Source organism: Acipenser ruthenus, chromosome 28, assembly GCF_902713425.1.
Source record: "Acipenser ruthenus chromosome 28, fAciRut3.2 maternal haplotype, whole genome shotgun sequence".
Lineage (NCBI taxonomy): Eukaryota > Metazoa > Chordata > Actinopteri > Acipenseriformes > Acipenseridae > Acipenser > Acipenser ruthenus.
Window position 1 is genome coordinate 23581719 of NC_081216.1, and position 20269 is coordinate 23601987.

Below are 20269 nucleotides of genomic sequence, written 5' to 3' on the forward strand. Positions count from 1 at the left end.
CCCCGGGTACTGTGTGGATTTGGAAATGTTTGGCTTTGTGTCTCTCCACTGTTCATTAAATGTGTAAAAGGAAAGGGTTTTAGAACATTTAACTCTCCATATACACCCACATTGTTAAAGAAATGTCCTGCACACATTTCATTACAGCTGGCTGCATGGCTCTCTCGATCAGGGGTTCCCCAACTTTACTTTACTTTACTTTTTGAGGTTTCTATTTGGCCCGCGGCCCATTACTGTATGACAAGCTAATTAGGCCAATCAAATTTGCAGAGCTCTTCAGGGTGTTTCCGTTACCCGTAAAATTAACTGCAGCCGATGCAATAACAAACAGCCACGCCTGCGTGAAGGTTTCACTTCCGTACGGAACATTTCTGTTTACCCATATTTTTGTTGATTGAGACACGCCATGAGCCAGATCGGAGCGGGGATGTAGAAACATTTGTTCTAAATGAACATTTGGGCCGACGGTTCAATCCAGAGAAGCTTGGATGGAAGCGTCAGTAACGAGCTGCTTCCGGGGCATTGATACGCGCATTGTGTACTTGCGTCTGTCACCCAGGTCGAGCCGGCTTTATGAAAAGCAGTGTGAAATCGCATACCCGACCCGCACGACACCGGGTCCTGACATTCATATCTATTCAAGCACACAGCACATTAATTACTTTTTTTTTTTTTTTTTTTTTTTAATGTATGTATAATAAGCTCCCCCCGCCCCATAAAAAATCAGCAGTTGATGCTACTAAGTAGGTCAAGGATGAAGTAGCAAAACCATCAAAGCCCACCTTTGATAAATACAGATTCAATTCCAGGCTCAGAAACTTGCTGTATTCATGTTAAAAAAAAAAAAAAAAGAAATAAAATGCATAACTACTTGTGTGATTTTCATAAAGGATTCCCTGGGATTTATGCAAGGGGAATATAGCAAGCCTCTGGGGAAAAGACAATCCCTGTATATCTGTCACATCCTCAGCAGCAGAGTAAATGAACAAGAACTAAGTGAAGAAGTAGAATTCTCTTGCAATATTAACATATTTTACATCATATGACTTGCAGTTATTTGTCCTGCTCTTGTTAAAGTATCTTACAATAACAAGATCACACAGTCTCTAAACACTGATCATTTTCGAAATCTGTGTAAGAGTGTGCGTTAATAATATTTGCATATTGTACTGTGGATGAGCTTTCTGTACCAATTTGCTGGGAAGCGGCAAATTATTTTTAAATATTTATTAATATTATTTTTATTAAGCTTTTTACCTCCCTGCATTGGTGAAAATGATTCTTTCTAGCTACTTTATAATATCCTGTCCGTCTCTGAATGTTTGCTTTAAAAAAAATATATATTTTGTGAGAGTACTTCAGGTTCCTAGAACTGTCAAAAGTATTGCAAGAGTTCATGAGAGGTAAACAGAACATTGTGTCCCTGTTTTAAACCAGTGCAAAGTTTACACCATATTGCCTATTTACAAACCTAACCAAAAATGCATGTTATAAGACGACAAGGAAGAGAAACAGCCAAGGATACCAATTCAGCTTCTGCTACGGTACGTGCAACTGGTACATTTTTTTTTTTTTGCTAATTCCACAGTTAAAATTCTTCTAATGTATTCATAATAATAATAACAATAATAATATTAGTAATAATAATAATAAATAATAAAATGCAATTTGTAGCTTTTTCAGGAAATTGTGGCATAACTTCTTGCCACTGACACATTATTACTATATTGTTATATTTGTATTTTCATTATTCTTTTATTTGGTTTTTAAAATACCTCCCAATATAAATCTAATGGGAATATGGTTGGAAAGTTATTAGAACATAGTGCGACAGAGACTCGCTTTAATATGCATATCCAAGCATGGCCACTGGCAATTTCTGTCTAAATATAAAATAATATATATATATATATATATATATATATATATATAAATAAAAACACTTTCAATTAGGAATGATTGCCAAATGCATTTTTTATTTCTGTTTCATTTACAGTCACTTTAGTATCTGGCATTCTCGCAGAACAGGTCTAAATGAGAGACTTGTTTTTTCTCCCAAAAGGTCAAAAGTTCCAATCCCAGTCTCAACTCTTTTGGCTGCAATTAACATAATGACGTGCAAGATGACGGATTCTGCACAGCCTGGACAGTGAGCAGGCTGGATTTTCAAAGCAGCAGGGCGCTTGGGAAGATGCTTACAGAACTAGATTGTTATCTAGGGGGCTGCAAAACAAAAACGCACGTGTCTCTTAAAAAAAAAAAAACACAACAATAATAAAAATAAAATAAAATCGTGTTTTTTAATAAACACGGGGGGGGGGGGGGGGGGGGGGGGGGAATTGGGTGTTTTGTTTTTTTTTTAAACAACTTGGATTTACAGTTCTCAAAACTAAAGCTATGCAAGACAGGCATGTAGGTATGTACTAACAGACACCTCCACAATAACCTGTCACTGGGTGTGAACACACAGTACTGTATATCCTGCAGGGGAGGGTGGCGCTGATGAGAATAATAATACAGTTACTGGTAGTCTAATTATTATTTAACCACGTGAATAAAACCCATATGTTGTTGACCTAAACCCATACAATAAAGCAGACACTGCAAAAGGAATTGAAAGGTGTGAGCTAAAAGCTACCTGCTGTCTGAGCTCCTGTATCAGACACAACAGGCTGCCCTTCAGGACACTACAACTCCGGTCATAAATAATAAAGAAGTCCTAAGATACATTTTCTGAAACTCTAGATGTCCTCCCTGCAGCCCTAACACGAAGGTTTTCATATTTACTGTACCATGAAGTGACCAAAAAAAAAAGTCTAGCAGGTAAAAGCATGGTTTAAATGTTAATGCCCTGCCAACAGTAAGCACAGGAAGCTGGTCATGGCTCCTGTTTTGAGGCCACGTCATTTCAGCCGATGTGCTAAATTAAGAAGCGCAATACAGAATAGTTCCCATTATTCCCACCAGGGTTCTGGGATGCTGGGATGTGTAGACAGGCGTTTTACTGGTTTGACGTTAGACGGTTACACCTTTAAATCTGCCTTTGTACATTCTAACCAACCGCTAGACAGATATTTGTTGGTCAGTTAATAAATGGGAGGGTGTTAACAAAATGTACCACTAATAAATAAATACATACACATACATACACACACACACACACTTATATATATATATAATGGCTCTTTAGTGTAAAGAATTTTATGTTAAATAGTTTGTTGAACGTATAAGCTTCTTTAACTCAGACAGCTTTTTTTTTTCACCCCAAAACAACTTCTATACCTCAGCAGAAGCCACTACAGTACCATCTAAGCACCAGCTACCCCAAGGCAAACATCTGTTGGTCTGCTGGCCACCACGCAGTTATGCTAACAAACCCAGATTCAGAATAAAAGGCCCTTTAATTTGGAGGCTGAATAGCCCATCTTCTCCTCAGTCCTTATCTTGGCAGAGCTGGCAACTGAATTCAAATACAAGCTGGAGACTAATTTGTATGCATTAGCCTAAATTACTTTACAGTTCTTTGTTGAGTATAAAACACATTATTACCATCAAGGTTTTGGCTATTGTCATGTTCTTTTATGTTTTTTTTATTTTTCTTATGTCAAGTCCTGCTCATGGTTCCAGCGTTTGCTCCTCAGGGGCTGTTTACACACCTCATCAGCTCAGAAAGCATTCCTTTTCATGACGCATTTCCAAACGGTTCAGATCCCAACCTGTACAGTTGTGCTGGGAGACACTGAACCATCACATACTGTACAGTACAGCCCATCAGCTCACAACCCTGCTGGCACAGTGATCTGCAATGCCAGGTGCCAGCATTCATAATGCAGTGTGTACACACACACACACACACAGATTTGCAAACACAGTGTTAAGCAGGTCTCAAACCTACCCTATTTACAGAATGCCTTTGGATTGAGTATACAAATAATGGTTCTGAAAGTCAACAATATTTAAAAAAATAAAAACACACATGAGAATTGCATTTAGATAACGGCTGGAACTCAGAGTTCCTTGGAGATATGAGATATACGTGGCTCATTTAAAATTGTAAAAAAAAACAAAAAACAATTAAAGTTCCTATTTGCATATGCAAGGCACTTTATATGCAATCAGTATTATTATTATTAAATACTTGTAAATTGCTTAACTCCCCCATGACGAGATTGCACCCATAGTACCTACTACCTCTATGGACCTACACCGGTGATAATGAAATAATTAAAAAAATAAATACTAAAGAAGCAACCAGAGGAAACATTTGTTGCCATACAAACTAACAAGGAAGTAGCTACAGTACATCTGAAAACGACCTGCGACTTTCCCCGATGTCACTTTAGCAGCGCACAGGTGCCAATGGGAAACAGAAAGGGACGTAACATCAGTAAAGCAAATACACTCTGCATGGCCAGGACTGCCGTAGTCTTAATCCCTGCTCTCCACAAAAACACACACTTCATGGCTATTAATTACTTCCAGGCCAGCGAGTTTACAACAACAATGGCAAATAGGGCCGCTGAAAATGGGAGGAAAAACACCACATTATACAACATCAATTATTTTGTGCACCTGCTCGCTGTAAGGGCCATGCGGAGAAAGAAAGCCTGTGTTCCTATCAAGTCAGTGCACTGCAGACAGGGGGTTAGTCCAACAATAGTCCCTAGTACTGTATCAGACCTTTTCATTCGTTTTTCAACTGGATACAGTACAAACGTTCATTAGAGGGTTTTTTTTTTTAGTAAGTAAAAACATTCAGAACTGATTTTAGAAAAGGCTCCATGTGGGTAAACAATTTATTTGAATCATTTTTGAAACAAGCAACTAAAATGAAGGCCATAGCTTTCACAGAAATTAGAAGCGTATAAAAGCTGTCAGGCTGCAAAATTATACAGTAACCACAATAGTCTCACAAACTTAGAAAACCCCACTTATATAAGGTCTATTTAAAAAAAAAAAAAAGTTAGAACAATGATACTGCTGCTATTGCTTAAAAGTTAAGAAACTAAAAATGTAAAATTGGGTTAGCACTCCTTTAAACCGATAACATTAGCCCTTGTTAGTGTACTTTCCCCTACCGACTCATAGTTCTAAACTTATTTGTATTAATGCAATTTCTTTGATAGTAAATGCCTTTTGAACTACCCTACATAAAAATCTATCTATCTATCTGTCTATCTACATATAGAATATTCCTGTTTATGTTAGAACAAGACAGAGCTGCAGAAAGCCAGTTTCTTTGTTCTCCTGAAATCCCGTAAAACAAGCACTTTCCAATTACATTCCACTGCAGTGCAAACAAGAGAGAACGCACAAGTCATTTTACAGTGTTGGAGCGTCCTAGATAAAGTCAGACGCGGCCAGGATTGATGCTTATATAGAAGTCCCGTGCACGTAGTTGTTCTTATCAGATTCGTTGGTCAGAAACAATTTACTCCCAAGCTGTAGAGCTAATAGTTTATGCACTGCATATCTAGAATCAGTTCATAAAGTTTAACTGTGGTGAAAAAAAACAACAAACCATATAATCCATTTCTCAGGCTTGCAATTGTGCACATGCAGATAAAGAAAAGAAAAAACAGTTCAGCCTCCAAACCTGTTACAGTAAGCGGATTATTATTGGTGGATTCAGAAACTCCAGTTTCTTGTTGCTTATAATCATCATTTGGACCGACATCAAGCCGTTGAGAAGGCAAGCGAACCAGGTTAGGACAGCCCCCCCCCCCCCCCCGATGACAAATGGTAAAATATTTTCCTAATTTCTGCTGTGTCAGTGCGATGCAGGCTGCTGTTAAGATAATTAAATGTGACTCCTTGAATGAAATGATCTGTAATAGAAAACCCCTGAGACAGCCCAGTGGGTCCACAGTCTTATCAGCTACAACACATACAACTCACTGGAGTCGTGCCAGTAGGGAAAGAAAAACCAAGTGATATCACCGAGATGTCAAAAAAAACAAAACGATGCACCTGCCAGCACTGATTTTACTCTCTAGTTTCTTCCTTTGTTAAGCACGGAACACACTGCCCGATGCGACCATCACATCTCAATGGAGGAGGTTGCATCGCAAAAAAATCTTTGCAAGCGGACATCACACATTGCTCGATTGAAATCACAGCAAGGAACGAACAAGTTGTGATTTTTTCCTGATGTTTAACCTGCCCTGGATGAATGAAGTACAGTGGCAATGAGGCAAATCAATGACAATAGGTGAAAACATAAGGCTATGGCAGTACTGTGGCTAGAAGGCGGCGTGATCGTGAAACCCACATATGACTGGAGACATGCATATATTCGCTCTCTGTATTAAAAATAATTAAATAAAATAAAAATGTATATTATATTAGTGTGGCAGATTAGCGGGAGGAGAGGTAGAATGAGCCAGGATGAGGTGCACCTGCCTCTGATTGAACAAAGGACACCTGCCTATGATTAGCAGGCAGGTATAAAACAGAGAAAATGGGTGCGTTCACGAGAGGCAGACTTTGCTAAGTCTGCGCAGATTCTGCAAAGATTCTGAAAATTCATTGGCTACTTGCTCCGATTCTGTGCAGATTCTGCGCAGAATGGCGAAAGTCTGCGTGTCGTGAACGCACCCAATGTCTCCAGTCTGTGTGAAGAGTGAGAGGGTGTCATTACGAAGAGACCCGTGTGGTTCCAAAAAAGTAGTGTGTAAAACCTTTTTTTTGTTTGTGCGAGTTTGTGAAGTTTTTGTGATCGGTAAATGGCTTAGCCGTCCGATTTTAGTTAGACCTGTGAAAAGAAAAGTTTAGTTAGTACTCCATGTGGGAATTAGGTTTTTGTTTCGTTTTTTCATTTCTTTTATTTTCTGTAAATAATAAAAATAAAATAAAAAAAAAGGCACCCAAGTGCCTAAAAACTTCAACTCTTGTGTCTGGGTTTGCTTAAAGGGGGCTACGAACCTAAAATTGAGTGAAATCTTTTACACACACACAGAAGGTATTCCATTGGTTTGTATACGATGTCCGTGCCGATATCAACTGAAAACAAGCCCTGACAGCCCCCGTAAGGATTGCACTTTTTAACAATCAGATGAAACACTTACAGAATATTTAACCGCTGCTATAACCATGACTCATTTATTATTAATAGCGTTTTAATTAAATTATACCAAATCATGTTTTTATTTAGGGAACATACTGTGTCGCCCAATTGCTTACAATGAAAACAAGCATTATGTTTTCTCTTAAATTGTAAATAAAAATGTGATCTGGCATAATTCCCACTCCTCAGTTTAGAACAAGCTCACCTCAGAATGAATTGGTTTGGATCCATTCTGTAAATACCACCCAGGATTCTAGATTCTAAAAGTTGTGTTGAATGTTTTCCTAGTCCAATGGCGCTCAGGTAGGGAGAAACAGATTAAGAATGAAAGAATTAAGAAGAGGTTCATTACCAGACTGTTATTTCCTTGTTTAGTTCAGCTGCTGTCTCTAGCCATTACAAAGGGCCTTCAAGTGGTTCCACGGGGACGCCTGCTGGAGAAACTGGGGCTGGGATAGGGTCTGCTTTAGCACAGGGTAAGACACACCACTACATAAAAACCTATACCGCCGCCAAGCTCCAGTTACCCACTTAAGCCGTCAACATAAATGCACTGTACCATTGAAGAGCTGAAATGCCTATGATAACAAACACATACACATTTCTATATACACATACGCTAATGGTGCATGCTCCTGCAGCCTAAACAATGACAGTGACCGAGTCCATGCAAACGAACAAAATGTGCTGCTTAAGCAGTGTCAGACAAAGTGCCCAGTCCTATCTGAGCTCAATGTACTGTATGGTGGTTAGGATCCAAAGATATGTGATAAAGCACAGTGTGGGTCATTGGAAACATAAACCCAAAAAACAATCATTAAAAACAAAACAGGAAAGCATGTCATGGTTTTACTGTTTTTTTTGATAAACGTGTAGCATGATTTCTTTTTCTGCTTTTTTTTTTTTTTTTGGTCTCTCACAATTTTGACATGCATGGTTGAGCACAAGTGATAACTCATCTTCACAGCCGGGTCCCTCATTAACTGCTGAAAACAAAGCCAGGGCTTGTGTGAGCCAGCCAGCCCGAACAGACCGAGCAGAATCAACACAGCCCGCTACCTACTAGCTATTCTTGGAGTACATTTACATACCGTTCCTTAAAATGTTTTCCTATAACAGACTAAGTTTGTTCTCATTGCTATTCAGCAAGCTCCCATAGCGCATTGAATCTGTGATACTGTTTCAATAACTAGTTACAAAGAGAACACAATGAAAGTTTATTTTTTATTATATAAAAGTACCTGGATTTTCCAGCCCTGTATAATCTGAGCGTCCACACAGGGCAGAGGTAGCATTATTCAGGAGTCTGTCACAGCAGGTGGGCATGAACATACAGCTGGCAACAGGAAGCTGCCAAGTACTTTAAAACCACAAAGTTGTTTTTTTTTACCCAAGTATTGTGGTGCTGCTACACAATGTAAATAAAGTATCAAAAAAAAGTATACTAGGCAAAGATTTTCCATCGTGCAGAAATTTAGAGGCCAACCCAGTTATTTTATTTTGTATTATTTAAAAAAATAATTTAAAAAAAAGTGACTAGTAGCTAAAAACAAAAGAAAAATAAATCCAAACTAATGACACCGTACAGTACTTTCTCTTGCTCGTCTCAGAATAGCCTTGACAATATCTTTCGCTCACAGAGTTTCCAGGAAAAGCAATGAATGCCTACTGAGTGAGCTTTGGACAGAAGCAATTAAAAGATAAACAAGACCATCCAAACTCAATATATTCTGGAGGTCATAAAAAGTAGGGAAAAAAAAAAAAAAAAGTTTGTTTTCTGTAATCTTCAACATTAACTTCCCTCCTAATAACAAAAAATACACAAAATTGCCCGTCACGAAGTATAATTAGGAAAATAAAACAGCAGCAGTAGTATTAGTCTAAATCAGTGCTCGGCATAATTGCAAATGAACTAAATCCACAGTAATTGCTCCTGCTTGCTGCCTGCCTTTTTCACACACCTTCCAATGTACTGTAACAGCCACAAGCTTCAAGTCAATTTCACTGTGCTTGTAACATTGACCCTACAAAATTCTCAGATTAAGTAAGTCTTTAAAACAAGAAATCTGGCAACCTGTTCAAAAAAACAATGCACATACACATTTAAGAGACACACACAAACTACAAAGGGATTTGTTCTATCTGCTTCTAAAGCAATACAACTATTTGAACAAAATTTAAAAAAAAAAAGTGAAGAGCTTGCTTATTTCTTATTAAACAGGACGGAACACAACAAATCCAGTTAGAAACAGTCTTTCAGGGATTGTCTAGAAAAATCAGACCAGGTGGGCAATGCTGGTTAAAGTAACAGCAGATAAATCCCACCACTACAGGCAAAACAAATCCATAATAAAATCATTAGCACCCAGACAGCTACATTTATGCTGACAAAGTAATACCCGACGCAAGAAGGAAACAAATAGCGAAATGCATCACAGAGAGTGCTATGCCAGTTCTGTAATTATAAGCACTTTGTCATCTAAATGAACTCAAACATATGCTTGCTGTGCAATGTTTCTGTCTTCAAACAGTAAAGCAGTTAAGAGTCCACATTCCTTCCCCCTCCATACACTGAATCCAGTTGCACCACTTGATCTTTCAACTCAAGAATGTGACAGTCTTTATTTATTTTTTATTATTACAGCCGACTACAAGCATCAGGAAAAAAAGGCCAATTATAGTTAAAAATACTGACATTTCCTAAAGTCAGGTAAAAGGATTTGTATTTAACATAACATTTCTACGGTACGTAATGCTTTTAGTGAAGATGATGTCTTTCTTTATACCTTCATCGTCCGTATATACAAAAAAAAAAAAAAAAAATCATCTTTGCAACTGACGACAGCAGAAAGAACACACTTCCTACATGATATACGTGTAACTATTGGGTAATCAATACAATACTATTGTTTTATTATTATAGTAATTTATTAGGCCACCAGTGCGCTCATATATAGTACAGTAGATTTATAATATGAATAAAGTTATTTTTCATACATAAGTAATCAAGCTGCGACCACTTGTTCATTCAGGCGTAATGTGAAATTAGGTTATTGAAATTTCAAAAGGGACGTCACACATTTGAACGCACGTGACTGGAACCCACAGAGAAAGACTTCTACTCTACAGTACATACCAGTGACAACAGTATAACGCCACATTTACCCTTAAGAGGCATCACCAGTGCAATACTGAGGTTAAAAAAACAAGTGCTGAACATGAATATCGTCAGTGCAAATATTACACTTGAGGGGGAGTCACTGCTGTAAAACAAATACTCAGAAGGTAAATATTCCATGCGCAGTTCATCTCCCCCCCATATTAAAATACACAGACACATGCAGCAGCAAGCAGGACCTCTCCTACGGTAAAAAGGCGCACATACTTTTCAGCTAGGCCTGCCTGAACATGCAAGACCAGCAGCCAGCCTCCCTTTCTCTCCCTCTCTCTCTCACACATTCCCTGACAGGAACTTCATGTTACTCACTCTCACAGCTATTACAGCTCCTTCCCACAATCCCATGCAAGAACCATCAACCCAGAGAGAACGACAGCTCAGCCAATCAACAGAAAGAAAAATGAAATTTGTATTAAAAAATAAAATAAATAAATAAATGTAACCATGGATTCCTTCCCTCCCCCCCCCCCCCCCCCCCCCCCCCCCCCACCCCCACTCCTTTTTTTTTTTTTTTTAACTGGCAGTGTGATTATCTGAGTAATAACTGTTTTCAGATGTAGGGCAGGACGTTAAGAATTACTCCACAGCACAACAGTACGAGAAGAAAAAGCAGCATTTCCTTTGAGTTTACTAAAGTTTTTGTGAATTGAGAAGGGTGCTTGCGAAAGGCACCTTGGAATGGTGTGCCAGCGATCACAGAGATTAAAAACAAAGCAGCAGTGAAATGGTTAACGGAAATTGACAGAGAATCATACAACTACAGCTGTGTATCAAATATGAATTTGAACTCATTATTAGTTATTAAAATCATGTCATAGTTTTTTTTGTGTGTATGTGTGTTTGTCTGTGTTGATGGATTAAATAACGTTTTGTACGCATCAAATTATTCTTGACTGTTCTTCAAGAAACCAACACTAGTCTAGGGCTGTTTCATGAATTAAAACAGAAATGGAAAAAACATTCTTTAAAGAACTAAAAGGTCTTTAAAAGCCACTAAAATTATACAGTATGACAGGAAAAAATACAAACCCAACAGCTTAACAAGTGCAAACTTTTTTTTTTTTTTTTTTTTTTTTTGCTTCCATACCCTTGGTCTCCTACAGAATGGCAGTATTGCCTACTTTCAAGTTTGTAATGTTTTGTCTGTTACACAATATTAATCGTGCATAGCGGATAAACCCTTTTATGTAACAGATGCACTGACATTATTTCCAGCTAGCAGCCTGCTCGGTGTGACTCAACAGGTTACGCCTGGAAAATGGCTAAAAAAAAAAAAAAACTATGTAGCTTAAAACTGGCACAGGCGGGAATTCTTTGGTGAATAAATGAAGGGAGCAAAATTGGGAGCAGTCAGTTAAACACACACAATAAATAAATAAATAAATACATACATACACAGCACTTTCTCTGGATCAATAGTCATATTGAATCAAGGTCCCAGAGAGAAGGAGGACTGCACACCCCTGAATGTTATACTCTGGTATTTACACTCAGTATGCCTTTCAATACAGAAGAAACATTTCATTGAATGCTCTATGTAGGGATACAGTGGGTATGTTTCTTTTTCATTGGGTTTAACAGAATCAGACTAGAAACACATTTAAAACTGTAGCTGCCATATAAAGGTCGGAGGTCAAGGTCAGAGTTTATATAGCTCTGCAAACATCAAGGTGTCGATTTTAATGATATTAAAAAAGTGGCAGATCTAAATGAACTACTTGCAATTAAAATACAGGAGATTCCTGAAAAATCAGGTTTATTAATTTAAAGGGCAGAAGTATTAAGATCTGGCAGTGGTCGAGCATTAAAACAGATCCTGCAGAACGGATCTGAAACTGTGAATTTATATACAAATAGGCTACGTGTTACATGGCTAATTAAGCATTATGATTAAAATCAGGAAAATGTGGTTAATACCTTCTCCTAATTTGTTTTCCCTTTCTAGACAGATTAAAAACACAGGGGTAAAGTGTTAGTCCGCTTCAACTCCAGTATGCATTGCTTATTGATATGCCCTTTATTGAGCAGCACATTTGGGATTACATCACATCATCTTACTGACCTTTTACATTAAACCATGTACAGAAAAAATAAATCAATCATTTACAACATTTACAATTGTGATGCATGAACTGTTAAAAACCAGTGGAGATTCGGTATCACACTTACCAGTGGAGAAACCCAAACAAACATCCTTGTAAAACCAGAAACCACTTTGAATCTTCAGATTTAATAATGAACCCGCGTCCTTCTATATTTTATGTTCCTACACTCTTGGTCAAAATTAGGGTGCTATAATTATATATATATATATTTTACATATAAAAAAAAGAAAATGCAAATTCATCCAACCTCTTACGCATGCATCTTTCAACAGCAAGCACATGTCTATTTTGAGATGCAATGCTCTGGATGTTTAAAGCTTGGCCCTAGACAAGTAAATAAATGCTTTAGAAAATAACCCGTCAGTCAACATGCCAAAGGTGAAATTCCAAAATGGTGCAGCAAAAACTAAAAACATCAACGTCAGTTTATGAAAACTTCTGCCCAAACACAATACGTATGTAGGCATACACATTGCACATTCTTGACAACACAGCTCTCCTGCTGGTAAGAACTCCTCTGTGTTCAGAACTTATCAGCAGCATGAAGTGGATTTTATAATAGCAAACAGCATCTATTATTATTAATAATACTAATAATAATAATAATAGAAACTGAAGAGTTAATATTGCAACCCCAGAGCCAGACTGCCACATTAATGCTGTCTGAGGATGGTACTGTAGCGTAGAACAAGGATTGTGGGGTCAGATTTATTATGCTTTTTGCTGCAGGCAGTGTAAAGTTTACTTGGAAATCTTGGAAACAAATATGAAAGCGCCCTTAAATTAACATTCAGGGTCGTTAACTACCAGTTTTGAAACTTAAAAAAAAAAAAAGAAAATGTATTCAAATTAGAAAAACATGTAGGTTTCACGTAGACTTAATTTTTCAGAAAAAAAAAACCCACACGTGCATAAAATCTACCCCCAAAAAAGTCAAACAGTAAGGGATTCATTACATTGATCTAAGCATTAGCAGGTCTTTATACCACCACACTCCTAACCTTGCCTATCGCAGACCTCTTTGTGCTATACATATATATTTCTTTGCATCAAATCAATAAATGGGGCGTTATTAAGACCGACTGCTGTTTAGATTAAAACACATCCCCCCCCAAGCCGGGTCCTCTCATCCAGCTGTTTGATCTCAGCTGTATTTTCAGTTACTGCAGATCAACATCCCACCTGGAGTCCACAAGGGACCGTCCTTTTCAAGTGGCCTACCTGTTTTTCACTCAGAGCGGTGATCTTGGCTTGGAGTTCGTGCAGCTGCTTTTTCAAATCTGCGTTCTATAAAAATAAAAGATTATATCAGTACGATATATAAAATAAATAATAAAATTAAAAAGTGTCTGGAGGCATGTATATATACACACTATTTACCATATTTTACAGCTTAAATTGAGTGCATGAGGTGATCTAACATACAGGCAAACAGCATGTCACCGTCAAGGGGAAGGTTGGTATTTAGTCCAGAGGAGTAGCAGAGAGGAATCTCCAGTGATGGGAGCCCCAGATTCCTCTACCTCCTTAGCCAATGCCCTTTGAAAGGATTTTAGGGGAGACTGCTCCTAACTGCACCTTTGTGGTACCCCGTTGAACAATGAATGACTTTACTGCTCCGGAGGAGAGTCTAAACTGGATGAAATTAACTAGACATCCCTTCGACAGAGCTCCTTAAAATTTCTGTTTAACCTGTGATCTCAGAGACAGCTTGCGCCAACAAGGGCAGAGGTTCTCCAGGACAGGGGCAAGAAGGTTTTTGGGTAAAGGTTTAATCTGATATCAGAAGCAGACAGCAGAATGCGCTTTTAAGGTACATCTTACATGCAGGTTTTACAGATGCCTGCCAAAGAAGCAATTAAAAAAAATGGATCTGTCACCTAATTTTTAAAAACATGTCACTTAAGGCATTTAACACCTTCTCTCTCTGCCAGCGCTGTATTTGTATTCCACACTACAATTTCGTTAAAAATTCAGTGGCAAAACTAGAAGTAGTGAAAAAATAAGAAATACTGAAAATATCAAATGTTTGTCTGCTTGACTTAACACAGCTGTATAGCAAGAGTAGACTTTACTGAATTACCTTTTTTTAGCTGGAGGGGTGGCTTATTGTCCATGCAATAAATGTGGAACAAAACAGTATTTATTATGGATTTATAAAGGCTTGGCAAACTTCTACGGGAATGACTACACTGTATAATACTCCATTTTACTCTACAGCTGTTTACAGAAAAAAATGGTTTTCATTAAAGAGGGTGCTAATTAACCAACAAAGATCATTTCAAACAGCTGCAATAGCAGCATGCCAATCTTACTACAGTAATAGACGTGAACCAGTTTAAACAATATTGCATTTCTTTCTTTAAAGCTCAATGAGGTTTTACTTTCTGAAAAAGAAGTTTGGTTGACAGCACTGTAATCTGCCAGTGGAATAGACGACATCCGTCACTATTAGACTGCCTTTGTGCTTTATCAATCATGCTAGACACTTGCATTGCCAAAGTCTGTAGTGCTCAAGAGACTGGAATGGAAATCATAAAAGTGTAACACTTCAAGAAGGGTAAATATAACTGTGTGCAGAAATCAGACATTTCCTTTAAGAAAATAAAAGTACTCTTTTTCAATTGATCTAAATAGTGACCGATGCAAATACTGTTTAAAGGCACTCTGTGTTATGAAACCTTTATGAAAATCCAACATTCAAAATGTGCATAAATAGCTTAAGTGCACTTCTGTCTGAAACAATATGCAAAAGCCATCCTTGGTATATAAACCCAGTGTATCAGTTTAAATACATTTTTAAAAAAGTAGTTACAAGAGTCAACCACCAGGTGGCCCCAAATGCCAAATAAAATTCCCATTGGTAGCAAAAATAACCACCACCAAGTTGGGTTACCTACAATATTAAGATATTTGTACACCCCTGTATACATGAACAGCCCCACCTCCCCAAACTAAATTTATCTGTATTAATTGAGTACAAAGAATTTTAATTTGTGATAGTTAAGGTTCTGTTATTGGATAAAGAACAAAACACAACGAAAAAAAAAAACATCTCAGAAAGACTAAGAATAAACATGACAGGCAGAGATGAATCTTGAGTCATCACTTTGCTGAACACGCTGGTGAAGGGCATTGCTGTGATTGAGGTGTGTCATTGAGATTTATATTTAGATGCGAGCATTGTACATTAGTGTAGCAGCATGTTGAGTGCTGAACAGCAGTAGCAGCAGCAATAACTACTATAATAAAAAGGGGGGGATATAGAGGGGAAGGGATATCTATTACTAAATGCGATGACATTTTTCAAAATTCATAACAATTTTGGAAGTTTCTCTATTTTGGGAAAAGTTTAATCCACAAGCCCTTACTTACCCTGCCTGCCATTTACATGAGGGGCCTATGGAAGGGGCAACTTTTTACTGTATTTTGCCCACATGGGAAAATATAGGCCTCAGTGTTTAGAATGGTATCAATCAGCAAGATCGAATACAATACATCAGATGCTGGGACACACACTCTCAATACATTAAATGCTGGGACACACACTCTCAATACATTAGATCCTGGGACAATGCTGATTCAGGTTAATTCGCTCTCTGTCACAATCTCCCTCTCGACCTGTGAGGGCGCTGTACAACAGGAATTGCGTGCCTCGTACTGAATGGTTGGGCAGTTCATTCCAGGGGCAGTCGGAAGCCGGCCATTCAGGAAGGGGGCGGTGTCACGATACCAGGAGTCCTCGCCCTAGTACGGTGAGCGACGTTTCAGTCATGAATTGGAGGAGATGTGATTGAACTAGCTATCGGAGGGGGCGGGGCTTAGGGTATTTTAGGGGGGCGTGACGCCATAATCGGTTCCTTTGTTGAGGTTAATGGGAGGAAGCAAGGACGATTAAACTGAGTGAGGTGTCGCTTATTCTAAAACTGTGTGTGTTTATCTCCACCAGATGGATAAATACGGATCTGGGAGCTGTATCCAGCACCGCACCTGCACTGAGAGCACGCACTGTCCGGAGACTTGTCTGTGTTTCGTATCTGTGTCTGTTTGTTTTGTGTCTTATTTCGGGACTGCAACCCCTTGGTTTGGACACTGGCAATACCCATAGTTGGGTAGCATTATTATTTCAACGGCCAAGGAGACCCAAAAAGAAAACAAAAGAACTTGAACCGTGAACTTTGTGTTTGTCATTGTCTGGAGCACCTGCATCACCCTTTCACCTATGCACTGCAACCCACACATTCACAGACACACACTCGCAATACATTAGATTCTGGGACACACACTCGCAATACATTAGTTTCTGGGACACACACTTGCAATACATTAGATGCTGGGACACACACTTGCAATACATTTTTAGCTTAATCATAAAAGCACATTAATAATATGGCTAGTTTAAAACAAAACTCAAATATGAGAAGGTAAGTAGGTATTTTGCCTCTGTAAATAACATGCCCTTTCTTTGGTGTTTTTTGTGGAAAGCAGATCAGTCGGGGAGCCCTTTTAAGACATGCAAAATGGGCTTTTGTGACACACATTTAGATACAGAGCAGACATACAAAAAAAAAAAAAAAGAGATAGAGAAGGATTTTACCTGTGGATCTTGCTTCATCTGGGCAACTAGTTTCTGTAATGTTGAAGAAAAAAAAGTAAAAACATGAAGCTTTAAAATATACTTATGCTATATACAAATAAATAAATAAATAAAAATAAATAAATAAATAAATAAATAAATAAATAAATATGATATTATTCTGAAAAATCAGTTTCTTTAAATTTTGTAAGGTATCAGGCCAAACCTGAAAACATCAGAACAGAATATGTTTCCAGTTTGAAAAATACTCCTGCTGCATCTCACAAAAGCAAAGCTCCATGAATTTCAATAGGCTTTATCCCCTTATTCCTGCTTCCAGGACGATCCAGGCAATCCTTGCCTGTAGACAGTGACTCCTACAGGGAGAGATGCAGGCAGCAGGCTCCTTCGCCAGGGCAATGCTTTTTAATGAGTAGCGGTACAAAGGTGGAGGACAGACATAATCCAGTCCACCCCTCAGAACAACCCCTCTGCTGGCCTACTTCCATTAGATTTGCAACCACAGGGAATGCAGGCTAAACTGACGATGACCCTGAGCTGCTCCATGTGCTTGATTAAATATTTAACACTGCAAAACAAGCTTACACTAGCACCAGAATACAGAAAGATTTAAAAGCATGCATTTGAAGAGCAGAATGCATTTTAAGTCTAATTTAATGTGCCATGCTCCAGTCATGTGGAGAAGTATGACACACTGACTGCTAGACAAAGCATTAAGACCCATATCTGTGTGCTTGCATAACGCCCTGAGGCTTTATTTGCAGGTATGTCACTTACATACACAAATGCTTGCCCCCATACAATGACAGTCGACGGCAGACGATACAGTCAGAACATTATGTAGTTATTGACTTCTGCCCCATAAATGTAAAGCTTCTATGTTGTTTTGGTAAAGATTCAAAACTAGAACTAACCATCTTGGAATATTTAGTTGCTTATTATTAGTAACTCTGGTGAAACTTGCGTGTAGTTACAGTGTAATAGCAACTGATCTTTGATCTTCTGTGGGTTAAATTTATGTTAAAATATGAATTTATATGGAAACCTTGTTCCAACATTATGAACAAGAAGTTTTCCCAAAATGTGTGAATGTTTAATTATTTACTTCAAATGTGTTTTAGTTCTTAATTTATTGCATTTGAAGTAACAGTCCTATTTTTCAGAGCACAAACTATGCATGCAGCAAAAGTTTAGTTAACGGTGCATGCAGCAAAAGTCCAAATAAACTTGAATTTCAAGTGAAATGGTTCTCAAGAAAATGGAATAACACAAACAAAACAACTCCTGCATTCTGGCAATAAGGTAGCAGCTGCACCCAGATCAAAGCACAAACCCAGATTTATTATTCTGAGAACTAATTTGTTTGAAGAACCAAATTCAGCTTGGAAAACACTCCTGTTACTGTAATTTTGTAAATCATTAAATAAAAAAAATTAAAAAAATACTAACTTAAAAATGTTCTTCCAGATCTCAACAAGAATAGAGAATTAAAACATGTTGTGGTAGTCCTACTGGCTAACTGGGGACTAGCAAAGTGCATTGCCTGCTGTAAACAGAATAGCTCAGATGACGCATTACAGTTCTGTACATATGTCTAACAGCGCGAATGAGTCTCTATTGTATTTGTGTCAAGAAATGTATGTAAGGAGGGGGTCCAATTATTTAATAAAGAATGGTGATATTTAGACCCACCACAGTTTAGATCAATTGAATAGAATGCCAAAAAGGTTTGTATGAACACAAACTTCATGAAAAGCTATAAAGCATCTTCTTTATTGCCTTATTTGAAAATAAATTTTAAAAAAAGCATAAATATTTCAAAAGCAATGTAAAAGTAGCTCATCCAGGCTGGTATTTTGTATCTGGACTTCATTTGAAGATGTTGGGGGGGGATAGAGTTGGGATCGAATACAGAATGCCATGAACTTAACATTGCAGGAGGATGTAATTAAGAAAGAAATCCTGCACCAAGAACACAGCACTACATTAAGAGCTAATAGCTGTGCTGTGCAAGCCAGTCTGCGCGAGAATGAAGCTAGCAAATGCTCCTCTCGAGCATGGCCCCTTGCTGTCCTCTCTGAATGGCTCCTAATTTTGCAGTCATACCACCTTAAAAATGCTGCTCTTTTTCAGCAAGCCTGGACTTGGTTGAGACCTTCAATATGGCACCAGGTGCTATATTCAGTGGTACTCTTGGCTGGAACTGACCTAATGCCCACCGGTATTGGGGGCCACTGTCCTGTAGGATGGCCTGTCCTTACTTGACCTTGAATCACAGACAAATTTTTGCAACCCTGCTCTACACAACAATGGCTTATACTACACTATTCCAATATTTAGTTAAAACGGTCTGGGGAGTACCAAGCTATTTTTCTACACTACAGAGATATAAATAACTCTCCCATTGCACAGCAGTTTGATCTAGTCCTGCGCTTGTTACTTTATACACTGGCTAATCAAACTCAAAACCTGGAATGGGTGAAACTGCTCTGCAATAGGAGTTTTATTTCTACTAAAATAAAATGTACCACAACAAATTATTGTAATGCTCATTTGCATTCTCTCTCTTTCTTAATGTACATTTTGATAATAAATAGTTTTCTCTTGGAATAATTATTGCTAACTTTATTAAGGGTAGACAAGTCAGACTAAACCGACTTTGATCAATACCAGGATGAAAAAAGAATTTTTCTAATGTTGAGTAATCAAAGATACAGCTGGAACCATTACTACAGCTGTAAGAAAAATGTGTTATTGTTTAATATGTTTTCATTTAATTTCAGGAACATTTAAACTTTAACATATTGTGAATGTTTGTTACCAAATCAGAAAAGCCATGACATTTGCTTTTTAAAAATTGCTTCAACGTGTTTTTGGGCAGAAGACTTAAATCAACCGTTTGGGCAAAATTGTAACCCTTTAAAGCCCCCTGCACACCGCCCGACTCAAGCCGTCCCGACTCATCTCATCTGAGTATGCACAGATTCTGCGATCAGTCGTGTTCAGTTTTGGTTTGATGTCACAATTTAGTTTTTCCCCCGACTGGGTGTCACACACTGCTAAGACTGAATTACTGACCACAACTAGATACCGGTGATTACTATGTATGCAAATTTAATTAATACTGCCCTGTACACATTTTTGTATTAACTTAGCCCAATATAGCGACCCTCATATTATGCATGGCATCGTATACTGATTAGACGGCAGAGACCGCGCCGCCTGGCAACCAAAAGAAACGCTATAGCCTATTAATTTACTATTCACACCGTGCAAACGTTTCAGGCAGTGTTTGACTTTTTGTATAGTTTGTCTACTACACT

General features: G+C 38.0%; 1 protein-coding gene across 6 annotated transcripts in view; it reads right to left on the reverse strand.

The window, feature by feature from the left end:
* The window catches only part of LOC117434473 (PHD finger protein 21A-like), a 59875-nt gene that overhangs the window by 32810 nt on the left and 6796 nt on the right, over nt 1-20269 (reverse strand). For all 6 annotated transcript variants that reach the window (XM_059003142.1, XM_059003144.1, XM_034906868.2 and 3 more), the window contains exons 4-5: nt 16947-16979; nt 13571-13636 (exon numbers count right to left, since the gene is read on the reverse strand). In XM_059003142.1, coding sequence (XP_058859125.1) covers nt 13571-13636; nt 16947-16979 — 99 coding nt within the window. The remainder of the gene's footprint in view (nt 1-13570; nt 13637-16946; nt 16980-20269) is intronic.